Genomic DNA, 14,001 nt, shown 5'->3' with positions numbered 1-14,001 from the left:
CCAGTCATTACGAGCAATCCTTATTGCATTCTTTGACAAAGTGACAAAGTTAATGGACCAGCTAAATGCCATTGGCATAATTTGCTTGGACTTCACTAAGGCTTTTGATAAAGTAGACCACAACCAATCAACATATGATTAGGGACTAAGTCTTTTGTAGCTCACATGGTTAGGACGCTGGCTTGACAAGTAGCAAGCCTGCGTTCAAAACCTGAGTGCTGCTGTGAGGTGGGGTGACCTCCCTTCTCTTGTTCCAGGTCCTGCTTGGGACATGAAAGGAACCCCCAACTGGTGTCTCCCAAGTAATAGTGATGTCACCAATTAATCCTTTCAATCTGGAAGTGCCTTGGCCTTGGTGCTTCCAGCATGAGCGCAATGCAGTTAGAAGCCTGGAAGCTAAAAACATATGAAGAACAGTTGCAGGAACTGAGTATGTCTAGTCTAATTAAAAGAAGGACTGGGGTAACTTGATAGTAATCTTTCAATATCTAAGGAGCTGCCACAAAGAAGACAGGGTCAATTTATTCTCCAAAGCACTTGAACATAAGACAAGAAGCAATGGGTGTAAACTAATCAAGAAGAGATTCATCCTAGAAATAAGAAATTTCCTGACAGTTGAGTGGCTTGCCTTCAGAAGTTGTGGGGGCTCAATCATTTGTCTGAAATGATATAGGGAAGGGGTCTGCAACCTTAAACACTCAAAGAGCCATTTGGACCTGAAAAAAACCACTGGGAGCCACAAAACCTGGGTGGGCGTGGCCAACTTGATGTCACTCATTCCCACCCAGTCACATGACCTCCCCTAGCCACACCTACTCAGCCACAAAATCCTTTGCTCTCTCTATATCTCTGTATCTCTCTGCCCCTCCCCCTCCCTTTCTATGTCTCTTCCCCTCTCTCCCCTTCTCTCTCCTCTCCTTATCTTCCTTGCTCTCTCTCTGTATCTCTCTCCCCCTCCCTCTCTTCCCCTCTCTGTATCTCTCTTTCCCCTCTTTCTGTATCTGTGTGTGTCTCTCTCTGTCCCTTTCCCTATCTTCCTCTCTCTGTGTGTATCTCTCCCCCCTCTTTCTGTATCTTTCTCTGTATGTCTTCCTCTTCCCCTCTCCCTATCTTCCCCTCTCTCTTCCCCTTTCTATGTGTCACTCTCTGTGTCTATGTCTCTCTTTCTCTCTCTCAAAGTCACAGCTGGGCCAAGCCAGCAAGCTCTTTGGGGCTCTTGGCTATTCCTTTTATTTCTTTGGGTGATCCTCCTCTCCCACCCCCTTCTCTCACTACCTCCTGGCTGGTTGTGGTGGGCCAGGAAGGAGACCCTTTTTAAGCAAGCAGCCAACTGCCCCGCACGTGCCTTTGCTGCACTTGGCACTTGCTTGAGGAGGGTCTCCCAATGCATGTGCACCCTCCTGGCCCTGCCACAGCAGGCCAGGGGGTCCTGAGGGGGAGGAGGGTCACCAAAGCCTTACTGCAAGAGCAAAGTGGCCCTGTACTGCCTTAGCATCATATTTGCATGTAATGAAGCCTTAGCTTCCTGCTGCTTTAGGTTGGAGCTCGTGCCCTCCATGCTTGGCCAAAGAGCTGCTGGAAATGACAACATGGCAAGGCTATGGCCAGAGCCTTAGTGCAGGAGAGAAGCTGTGTCCTGTTCAGACCCTCATTAAGTGAGCAGCTGACCATCCCACGCGTGCCTTTGCTGCACTTCGGCACTCATTTAAGGAGGGTCTCCCCATGCGTGCGCATCCTTCTGGCCCCGCCACAGCCCCTGGTCATGAGAAGAGAAGGAGGGAGATGAGGGTTTCCTGAAGGGAAGCCTCTGCCCTGCCTGGTGATCGTTTCAGCCAGCCCACATTTCCAGAAAGAAAAAATAAAAGGACTAGCCAAGAGCCCCAAAGAGAGCTTGCTGGCTTGTCCCAGCCATGGCTTTCCAAGATAGAGAGAGACAAGAGACACAGAGACAGTGCAAGAGAGATACACACATACAGAGAGAGAGACGGGGGGACGGGGACTGGCTGTTGGGCAAGTACCTTTGGCAAGGGCACTCTGGCTTTCTCCAAGCCTGATCACCGGGGTGGGAGTCCGAGGTTTGGCAGGGTCAGCCCCCTTTTCCTGCTACCCTGAGTGCTGGGTGCTGTGGGCCCATCCCCCTTTCCGTCACGCCTGCCTCCCAGATCCCATTCCCACCCCGTTAACCCTCATGTTAGCAAGGCCGGCATTGGTTGCAAGGCATGCCCAGCACCAACAAGGACCAGAAGGCACACCTAGCACCAACAAGCAGCAAGAGTGAGGCGCTGGAGAATCAGCCCCGGCCATTCTCCATCCCCTGCCATTGCCCTTACCTTCTCAGGCCAGGAGAGAGACAGGGCCAGCCATTGATGGGACAGGGAGCCTCAGCAGAGGGCCCAAAGAGCCGCATGCTGCTCCAGAGCTGCGAGTTGCCAACACCCATTACAGAGTTTCCTGCTTGGACTCAAAGACTTCCAAATCCTTTCCAATTCTGTTATTCTGTGTAATTTGAGTGTCTTTGTGGACTCATAGATTCTTCTCTGAGCAGCAGCTAGCACCACTCTACGCTTACAGAGTTTAGAAATAAGGTTACTTATATATAAATTGTTCACAGAATTGTTTGAAAATATTGGTTTGACACAATTTGATTGATCAAATTATATATCGTATTTCTATCTTATTCCCTTCCTAGGTTTTTGATGATTGCCATGAAGGTGGAGAAGTATCTCCTGCAAACTGTATTTACATGATGGAATGGCTAGAATTTTAGGGGTCAAATGAAGAAATTGGCTCTGAAGCTTTAAACCTGATGAATCAAACTTTTTATTAGAAAACTGCTTGGGCATTGGGTTGACTGCTGTGCCATCTGCTAAATGAGCTTCTGTTGGATTGAATCTATATTTCTGCTTCCAAGTAGTAAGATACATAGGGATACAATAAAACAGAGCTTCAGGAGACAAATTAAATTTTGACTAAGAGTTTACTGTGCTAAATAAAATGAACCCGTGAATTGCAACTGAATCCTGCAGTATGTGTTAAGATTGTCTTATTAGTGGAACCTTTAGTTCACTTATTTCATGGAACTGGAAATCGGGAATGCAGTCCACCCAGATGTGAAAAAAAATATTAAAATGGCAAGAGAATTTCCAAAAGTGGCAATGCGTTCTATATGTTAGTGGAACACTGAAATTGGAGTTGGTGCTATATTCAATAATATAAATGTGTCAGATCCGTGTATCTGTCATTTCTTCAGTGGAGGAAGAAAACGGGGGGAGACTGATAAAGAAATTCTTTCTTGATGTAACCTAAATATATTTAATCTTATATCGAATTTGTATAACCCACACATGATACAATGGAGGGGGAAAAGCCAGATGGCCAGAACCTATCACCTCTGAGAGGCATAGCCAGGAGATGAGAAGATCATAAAAATTCCACAGTGAGATGTGTCCTGGGAATCTCTGGAAAAGTTCGTTCTAAAAAGGGGGTGGGGGAAAATTAGGTATGCCCTGGGAAACTCTGAAAAAGATCATTTCTACAGAAGGGGTGGGGGAGGGGAATTAACATACTGGCTTTTGTTTCATGAAATGCACATTGAGATAAGGGAAAGGGTTTCTAAACTCCCTTATCTATCCCTGTATGCTTGAGGGACCTCAGATGCTGCTTTGAACTCCTACGTGAATTGTCTCATCTCAATAAAGGATTCCTTTTGATACGTTTTTGTTCAGAAGTTCATTCTTGTTAATTGAACAGGAAAAAGTTCTGTAGCCTGACAAAATGTTTTTTACTTTAATATTGAAAAACAGATCTCTTGAAAATTTATTAAAATGCAAACCAATCCTGTGTGTGTTTGACCAAAACTGTAGAATTTGTTACCTGGAAAAGTCAGAACCTGCCAAATTTGTCTCAGAGTCAGACTGATTATATTTTCCTCCAAATCAGTGTGTCATAACAATGGCAGGAAGGAGTGCTGAGTTCACCCGATTGGTTGGCTAACGTGACCTGTGACAAAGGGGTGGACAATATCTATTCTTTAATTATACCAAAAACATGGGAATTTGCAGTGTTGGTTTCACCTCTGACTGTGCTGAAATGATATACCCAATAAACAGAATTTTTGAGGAAGCCAAGGCCTCAGAGTCTTGGTATCAGCTTTGGAAGCCATATTTTATTTAGAAGCTTCCATGCTGCCACATTCTAGTGCCTGGGAATTTGGGAGGGGGGATCTTACAGAGAGGTGGAAGTTTAGACATAACAACATTCTTCTTTTGACTCAAGGACAAGCCATCCTGCACCTGGGAAAGGAATGGTTGGAGGGATGTCTTCAGTTGGGACAGCTGGTGATTGGACCATGTGATGGACTTATGGGTACAGGGAATGGGTTTTGGATTTTCTATTACAAAAGTATGAGAAAACGACAACTAGGCCCTCGGTTGGTGTAGACCTCTGCTGCTTTACCAGTCTGCCAGCTGACCAGCCTGCATCCCTTGCAGCTGCCTAGATTTAGAGCAAATTTTGATGGGACCCCAGGGAAGCTGGCGTATTTCCTTAGCTGAATTTGTGCGCACATAGACCAGTATGGAAACCAATGCCAGTTGGACCGTGACCTAGTGTCAGCGATCACAGAAGGGATGAATGAAGGGGACGCTGCAAATTGGATAGCCCAGCTACACGATGAGGGGGCTGCTGAATTAGACAAGGCAGATGGATTCGTCCAGCTACACTGGGCCAGATTCAAAGACACCAACCGCATGAACGAGAATGAGGCCATAATAAAGACAATGAAGCAAGGAAATTGCTGCATTAAGGACTTTGTCTGGGAGTTCGGAAGAGTGACAGGAAACCTCAGGCACAAGCCCGATAGAATCCTCCTCCACTACTTCAAGGAAGCAATAGATCAGGAAGTGAGAAAAGCATGTGGCATTCGTAGGGTACCCGAGTGGTTGCAGGATTGGTACACTATGACTATAGTGATGGATATAGAAATAAATCCACACCGAAACCCCCAACAGAGAAACCAGTGAGGAGACCTCTGGGCCGATGAACCCCAGCAAAGCCTTTTGAGCCGACACCTGCTCTGCAGACTGGCACCATCAAGTGCTACCCCTGTGGTCAATCGGGCCACCCGGGCTTATGAGTGCCTAGCTCCTGTGCCTGTTCCACAGCCTCAGCCAACTGCAGCAACTAGAAGCAGAAGAGCATTGAGGAAGCCACCGGATGCGAGCCATTTTGCCTGGCAAGCCGTAGAGGTTCCCCTTCCCACAGAGGAAGGTGAGGAATTTCCAGCCAGAGAAGTTCCTCCAGGAACCAGCAGCAGAGAGAACGACCTGATGATGAATGCTGCTATCCACCCTTTTGCAGTCAAAGTAAAGTTGATAGTAACAGAGAGTGGGGTGCAAGGGGAAATAGAAGTAGTGATAGACACGGGATATACTAAATGTTTAATTGGGCTCCCTGTGAGAGTTGCAGCAGAAATTCAAGTCCAGAAAACACACAGATGACTGATTCAGCAGGTTCATTAACTTCTTTATAAACTTAACAGGAAGTAAAGTTTACAATACCAGTAGTAGATTCTTCCAATGTGGAAGTTACAAACAGCAACTCAGGAGCTCAGAGCAGATTACTAGTTTCAGTTCCAATTCTCAGCAAAGCATGCAGAGTCAAACAACACCCGGTCTGCAGCTCCTATTGGCTGGTCTGTTGCCATGCATACTGACTTGCTGGCTTTGTTAACCATGTCTCTGCGAGTTAATTAATATACTCTGACACTCCTCTGGAAGAGATATAAATCCAATTAACTATATTCTTCCTATGGTGCACTCCACCCAGTGGCTTGGTCATTATGTTGGCCAGATTGTCTTTTGACACACAGTGAAGTAAGCTAATCAATTTATCTTTGATGGCTTCTCTTTCAATTTTTTTTTAATTTTTTTAAAATAAACTTTATTAAAGATTATAATAAAGTTTATTACAATGCACAATGCAACACACTTTGTTAAAAATGAAATCAATGTAGAAAAAAACAAAAAAAACAATACCAATACACATGCAACATATATGTTTCTAATTAACTAGACAGTGTATTTTTTTCTCAAAAACATTTTTTCTAATAATCATTTCCTGTTTCTGGTAAACACTCTTAATCTAACCACTTTATTTTTTCCTTTCCTTATCTTTTTATTCTCTGGTTTTTATCCTTAATTCAATTGTACCATTTTTCCCAATCTGTATTATATTTTGAGTCTGCCTCATCCTTTAGTTTTTGGTAAGTATGTCCATTTTGGCGCATTCAAGGACCTTCTGGATTATCAGATTGTTGGCATTTGGTTGCCCTTCCAGCATTGTGTTAAGGCTATTCTTGCTGCAGTAATTATATGAAGAATTAGATATTTTGTTTCTTTTGCGTGATCACCTTTTATCATTCCCAATAAAAATATTTCAGCCTTGAATTCTAATTGGATATTTGTAATTTCTTTTATCCAAATTATTTTTTTCCAGTATTTTTTAATTTTTGGGCAAAGCCACCAAGCGTGGAAGAAGGTACCCCTCATTTGCTTACATTTCCAACAAAGCAGACTTAGGTTTGGATACATATTAGATAACTTTGAGGGTGCCGGATACCCCCGATAACACATTTTGTATTGATTCTCTTTATAGACCGCCAATTTTGTTACTTTATAATTTTGCTTCCAAATTATTTCCCAATCTTCCAGGTTGATGTTGTGTCCTACATTCCTTGCTCATGCAATCATTGGGCCCTTGACTATTTCTTCTGCCAATTCAAATTCTAGTAGGTAGTTGTACATTTTGGAGATTATTTTTTCATCTGTTCCCTCTAATATTTTGTCTAACTGATTCAGCTTTACCTCTATTCCAAATTCTTCTACATCTTTTTTGTACCTCGTTTTAAGTTGTAAATATGGCCACCACATTTTAAGTTGTAAATATGGCCACCATATCTTCATCCCTTGCTCTCTAAGTTCTTGATTTGTCTTTAGTACTCCTTGGGAGTCTATAACATGGTAGTATCTAATCCTTCTTCCAGTTTCTAATGCATTGAGGTGGCTCAATACCTCCATGACGGATACCCACCCTGGAATCTTTATATAATATCTATGTTTAATCTCTTTCCAAATCTTCATTAATGAATTTCAAATTACATGTCTGTTAAAATAAGAGTAGATCTTGTTTCCAGGGTTCCACATGAAGGCATGCCACCCCTCCTACAAATCATGCCCTTCTAGAGTTAGAATTCTTTTGTTTCTCAAATTGGCCCATTCTTTAATCCACATTAAAGCTGCCACTTTATAATATAGTTCCCAGGCAGGGAGTCCAAATCCACCGCTGCATCTATTATCTTGTAGTGCACTTAGTTTTATTCTCACCCTTTTTCCTGATCAAATGAATTTCGTAATAATTTTAATTTATTTAAAAAATGTCCAATTTTACTGGGATTGTTTGAAAAAGAAATAGTAGTCTTGGCAAGATGTTCATTTTAATGGTCGCAATTCTCCCTAACATTGATAATTGTATTTTCTCCCATTTTTCTAAGTCCCTTTTTATTTCCTGTACTAATTTTACATAATTATCTTCTTTTATTGTTGAACATCTTGCCGTGAGCCAGATTTCCAAATATTTAATTTTTTTAACAATTTGTACACCCATTCTTCTACTAATTTTTTTTTGACTCTCATTAAATTTTTGTTATCATTTTGGTTTTATCTTTGTTAATTGTTAAACCTGCTACTTCTCCATATCTCTCTATCTCTTTAATTAAGTTTGGTCCTGATTTTATTGGTTCTTCTATGAAGAATACAAGGTCGTCTGCAAAAGCTTGGGCCTTGTATTCTTCTTGCTCAATTCTTAATCCCTTTATTTCTGAATTCAATCTTATTCTCCTCAACAAAATGTTTAATGTCATGATAAAGAGCAAAAGTGAAAGTGGACATCCCTGCCTGACTCCTTTTCCTATCTTGAATGAATCTCCATTAATTATTATCCGTGCTTTTTGATTTGAGTATATTGACCCTGACATTTTTTCAAATTTGTCCCCAAATTTCATCTCCTTTACTTGCTGCATCATAAATTGCCAGTTTACTTTATCAAAGGCTTTTTGAGCATCCAGAAAAACTGATGCAATTTGTTTTTCTGGGTGTGCCTCGTAGTACTCCAAAACATCTAATATTGTCCTTGTATTGTTTTTTGTCTTGTTGGTAGGAAACTGTTTTGATCTGGATGTATGTTTCTACTCAATATTTTTTTCAATCTATCAGCCATTATATTCATATATATTTTATAATCAGCATTCAATAAAGAGATTGGTCTATATTTTTTTATGTAAGTGGTATCTGCACCCTCCTTCAGTATTAATGTTATGTACGCTTTTCTCCACGACATTAGTAGCCTTGCCCCTGTAGGTACTTCATTATAAATTTCTAAAAGAATTGGATCAAATATTTCACCTAATATTTTATATATTTCTGCTGGTAATCCGTCAGTTTTGTTATTTTTGTTTTGTTTACTAATTGCCTCTTTTAGTTCCTCCTTAGTGATCATTTAATCTTTCCCTTTCTTCTTCTGTAAGAACTGGGATATTTTCTTCCTCTAAGTAGTGATTAATTTTCTCATCACTCCTTTCTTCTTGCTTGTAAAGTTCATTAAAATATTCCAGTACTATTTCTTTTTTCTTTTGCATATTATTTTGTACCTTTCCCTCATTATCTTGTAACTGCTGAATCCATCTTTTTTTCCCCTTCCTTATATGCAAGCCACCTTCCCGGCTTATTTGCATTTTCAAAATAATTTTGCTTTACCAATTTTAGGGCTCTTAAATTTTTTTCCTGTTCTAGTATATTCAGTCTATGTTTGGTTAAACTACATTTACTTATAATTCCCTGATGTTAAATGTGCTTCTATTTCCAAATTTCTAATCTTGTTCTGTAATTAATTACTTTCTTTTTCCTTTCTGGCATTATAAGCAATAGTTAATCCTCATAGATAGGCCTTTGTTGTATCCCACAGATTCTGTAAGGAAGTATGTTCTTTTGTATTCACTCCAAAAAACATTTCTAATTATTTTTTTTATTTTTTCTAAATATTCTTTATCTCTCAGAATTTGTGGGTTCAATGTCCATCTCCCTCTTTGTTTCTGTTGGCCTTTCCATGTTACTATTAGTGGGTTATGGTCTGCCCACACATTTGGTGCTATTTCTACTTGGGCTATATCCTTCACTAGAGTTTTACTTAATCAAGCCATATCAATTCTTGACCATGATTTATGGGGAATGGAATAAAAGGTGAACCGCTTTTCTTTTGGGTTATGTATTGTCTAAATGTCTGTTAAATTTTGTTCTGCCATATTAAAAACGTTTTTGGAAGGGTATTTGTTGTGACTCCGGAGTTGGAATCTGTTCTGTTGGCAGATGTGAGCTCAAGCGAAGAAGATATGGCAGTGAATTATGAGCCGGCACTGCTGAGTGATTTGGATAGTAGCCAGGATGTGGAAATGGATTTAACTAGGAGAGACGAACCTGATTTAATAGAGATATCAGGACCTTCGACCTCCTCTGATTCTTCTGGCTGAGCAACAGCCGGGAATAGCTAACCAGGAACACATGCGAGAGTTTTCCAGCGAAGAAGAGAACTTGGAAAGATCCTGGCTTGATGTACGAAATAGACGGAGATTGAGACGTCAATCTCAATTGGGAAGGAGGCGTCGAGCCAGTGACTGATTAAGGAGATTAACACGCCCCTTAGAGGATAAAAGGAAACAGCTTGACTGGTGAACTTTTCCAGAAACAAAGTGATTTATGGGAGTGAACACACGAAGAGAACTCTTTGAGGCATTGAGATTTATAGCCACGTCAGGATTGCCGGACAGAGTTTGGATTTATTGCTGAGAACTGAAAATACTTCAGCAGTCCTCTTGTGAGGGTTTGCTTTTTGGTTTGTGATATTTCTGGAACTGCTTTATTTCATTTTGCTCACCTGCAATTAAAGGGGAGACATAACAGGTATTCTTTTTTTTTTCATTTTACTGATATTATGATAATTTTTTTGTGTGTCTATGACTGCATTAAAGTCCCCTATCATACAAATATCTTCTTTACCTAGGTTTAGGATTTTCTCATGAATTTTTTTATAATAATTTTCTTGTTGTTAGGTGCATATATTATGACTGGTAGTAGTTTCCTCTGTTCCCATACGATTTCTAACATTAATGTTCTACCTGCTGAATCTACATAGAGTACTTCTGCTCTTATTCCTTCTCTAACACAAATTGCTACCCCTCTTTTTCTTCTTCTGCTAGTGCTTCATAGAGTTTTCCTAATTTTTTATAGTGTAGATATTTTTTTACCCTGAGCTCTAATGTGTACCTCCTGGAGGCACACTATATCCATTTTTTGTTTTGCCAATTTCTTAAAGATTTGGTTCCATTTACTTGGGGAATTGAGTCCATTTATATTTACAGACAGTATTTTCAGGTTATCTTCTATTTTTCTTCTTTGCTGCTACTAACTAGTTCCTGTTGTTCCTTGCCTCTGCTTGTGACCTTGTTCTTACTCTGCTGTCTTCCTGTGGTCCTTCTTCTTTTTTCTTCTGCCTGCTTTTTTTCTCTCTTCTCCAATTGTTGGTCCTCTTGGCTGGCCAACTCCAATTCTTCTCTGCTGCTACCCAGTTCTTCTGTGCCTACCAGTAGGTTGTGGAAGTCTTGCGCTTTCTCCATGTTATCTAGCTTAATCTTCTTCCCTTGCCACGACACCAACATTCCATCTGGTGTTATCCATCTAAACAGTATATTGTTTTTATTAAGTCAGGCCGCCAAGAAACGTTATTCTTTCCATTGTTCACATGCTCTTTTTGGGATTTGCTTTTATGTAATAATTTATAGGACATTGGCTCATCTCTAGTAATTTTATAGATTATATCCCTCACTTTTTTTCGTGCAAAATGGATGTGAACTTCTTTTAGCAGTCTGAATTGTCTAGTGTAGTTTGTGTAAACTCGGTAGACTTCGTCCAACTCATTAATTATCTCTCTCTTGTCTCTTTGGAGTGTCTCTGCAATTATCTTGGCCATTATTGCTGTTAAATGTTCCTCTTTCATGTCCTCCACACTCTGGAATCACAGGTAAAATGAGGCTCTCTCCATTTCCAGCTGGATCAGTGAGTCCTCCACTTCCTTATTCCATTCTTTCATTTTCTGATGTACCAATTCTAATTTCTGTTCTGTTTTTCCTGTTCTCTTCTCAATCATTTGTAATCTTTTTATCTTTTTTTTTTTTGTAAAACTTCTTGAATCAGACCCACTTTCTCATCTAGCTTCTGGATGTTGTTTCTCATTTTCCCTTTTCACTTCCTCCATTTCTGTTTTAATTTCTCTGTGGTTTCTGGTCATACTTTCCTGTAGCTTTATCATCGTTTCTTGTATTGATAATAAAGTGGCCTGCATGGTCTGTGCATTCATCATGGAAGTTATTTTATCTGTTGCAAACATTCTTTCTATAGATCTTTGTGTAGATGGGGATGGTATTGCTGTAGCTGTTGCTGGGGTGGGTTTCTTCCTGGTTTTCACTGCAGTTGTCGTAATACCTGTCATTTTTTGTAACATTCTATGTTGCTGTCCTAGTATTTTTTCTATCTTCTCCCACAACACCATTCAGTGTTCCCCTAATTTCTGTCTCTGTCTTTATTCTACCTTGCAGTCTGTAACTCTGTCTCATACTAGGTCCCAATTATTCCACTAAATTCCAGAGGTTACTTAGACTATGCAATTTTATGGATCAATCCTGATAACCAAAGCAACAGTAGTATTAACACTTTACTGATCTATTACTTCTAAATATTCTTATATATTTCTATTATAATAATTACTTAATACTTTAAATAGTTAGACATTTAAACGGTTAATTAATTTGCAATGTAACATATACAATAAATTTCCTATCTCTAACAGTCAATATGATTTTATAAAGTAACAGTTCTATATTCCAGTACACCTTTAATGACAATTATACTTTACTAAGAAAAGAGAAAAAACAATATCCTGAATGGGTCAATTATTATATTAATGTTTTAAGTTACTTTGCAAAAACAATCACTTTTTCTCTGGATATATATTCTTCTTTAAGGTCTAATCAATATATAACTATATAAACATAGATGTAGAAAAGTTTTTATCACTAAATATAAAGCACTACAGAGAAAAAGAAAAAGTTAGCCACAATATATTTACATATATAAATATGAGTTTATGATTACAATTAACAATTATTTTTAAACATAACTACTTTGAAAATTCCAATCAAATTACTTGAGTCTTACTGTAGTGCTGGAGGCTGTGAACTCAAAGAGTTAATTTTTACTTTCCACCTTCAAAATGTCTGGCTCTCCAAATTATGCACTGTCACAGTCACTCTCCTTTCCTTAGTCTTTATATCTGCTTCTTTGTTTCTTCTGCTGCTACAGTGTTGTTCTTTTGGAAGCTCAAGGAAATTCAACCACCTGTTCAACCATCTTTCACCTCTTAAATCCGATTACGATCAGTCTAATTACTTTCTCTTCCTCTTTGTTCCTTCCTTCACTATTGCTGGCACCACTTTCCGTCCTCTCTTTTCTGCTCTCCTTGCTGTTCGCTGTTTGTCCATGTGCCGCTTTGAGCTTTTGCTTTCGCTGTCACTCTGGGTTCACTATTTCTTCAGCACTTCCACAAATCCAAACTCCTCCGCTCTTACTGCTTATAACACACCGTTCTCCCTCTTTGCTTCCCTTTCTTTTCTTGTGGGATGTCAGGTCTCTGGATGGGCCATTAAAAGCCAACTCTTCAGCTCCTGCTTTGAGGGCTCCTCCGTTCACGTTGCTAGGGATTGCACCTTCCCTCTACATCTCTGAAGGTTCCCCTTTTCTTCATCAATCCCCCCAGGACCAATTTTTGGACCTCGGACGGCCACCGGACTGCTGAATTTTGTGCCGCTTCAATCCCACGTCACCACCGGAACCTTACATTACAATATTTAATGTCCACATACTTCTATTTTTCACTCTATCACCTGTTGCCATTTTAATGCAGGCAGCATTATCCTCGTGGATGATTACAGCATCATTTACCTTTACATTTAAATCCTGTAACAGCTTTACATACCAAGTTACCTCTGAACAGAGTTCAGACAAAGCAATAAATTCTGCCTCCATAGTAGAAATGGATACAGTTGTTTGCTTTCTGGACTTAAAGCCTGTTAGGAATATAAGTCACCTAACAGGTATTTTGGGTTAGAAATATATATAAACCAGGATAAACATTTTAGTACTATATGTCTTTTAAGAGATTGCAAAAACTGCAATTGGGTATGGTTCCTCAAATAGCCATAAGATGGAGCCAGAAACTTGGGTTGTTTAGTCTTAATCTCAGAAGAGAGTGTGACTCTATCTCTGTTTCCTTCTGTTGGAAAGTATTGCCGTTGCTCAATTTCTTCTAATTGACTGATATTACTGGATTTAATGTAAGCCTGATACTGAACTGTTTTTGACACTGGACTTTGATATTTGGATTATCCCTGGATTGAAAAACTGACTGATTTTACCTGTGAATGACTTTGGATTGCTTATTTTGGACTTTGCTTAAACCTTTCTGGAAGTAAAAACCTACATTTACTGTACAGTGTATCTGTGTTCTCTGTGTGTATTATTCCAACACTACTCTCTATACGTCTCCCTGTATGCGCTCATTCTCCTAACGGGGAATTACCTCAACACTGGTTATGGGCCCAGGCCATACCAGGCTCAGATAACTGAGAGTTAGTGTGAATGCACAGTACTGTATACAGACAGCTGTTTACTGTTTAATTGTGGTTTACTATCCTGATAAAGATGGCACAAGACACTTCAACAAGTCTATCACTGATAACCCAGTTGGATGGAACAAACTATGTTTCCTGGTCTATGAAGTGCAGTCTACTTCTGCGTAAAGAAGGTTTATGGAATGTAGTTCAAGACCCACCAGATGTAA

At 39.8% G+C, this 14,001-nt stretch overlaps 1 protein-coding gene across 2 annotated transcripts in view; it reads left to right on the top strand.

The window, feature by feature from the left end:
• Nucleotides 1-3,018, top strand: part of POLR3F (RNA polymerase III subunit F) — a 95,616-nt gene extending 92,598 nt beyond the window's left edge. For both annotated transcript variants that reach the window (XM_026718713.2, XM_087930555.1), the window contains one exon: nucleotides 2,690-3,018. In XM_026718713.2, coding sequence (XP_026574498.1) covers nucleotides 2,690-2,767 — 78 coding nt within the window. In that variant the 3' untranslated portion in view covers nucleotides 2,768-3,018. The remainder of the gene's footprint in view (nucleotides 1-2,689) is intronic.
• The last annotated feature ends 10,983 nt before the right edge of the window (nucleotides 3,019-14,001 follow it).

This window comes from Pseudonaja textilis, chromosome 3 (genome assembly GCF_049901715.1).
Source record: "Pseudonaja textilis isolate UNSWEBS1 chromosome 3, rPseTex1.2, whole genome shotgun sequence".
NCBI lineage: Eukaryota > Metazoa > Chordata > Lepidosauria > Squamata > Elapidae > Pseudonaja > Pseudonaja textilis.
This window is presented reverse-complemented; position numbering and strand designations above follow the sequence as displayed.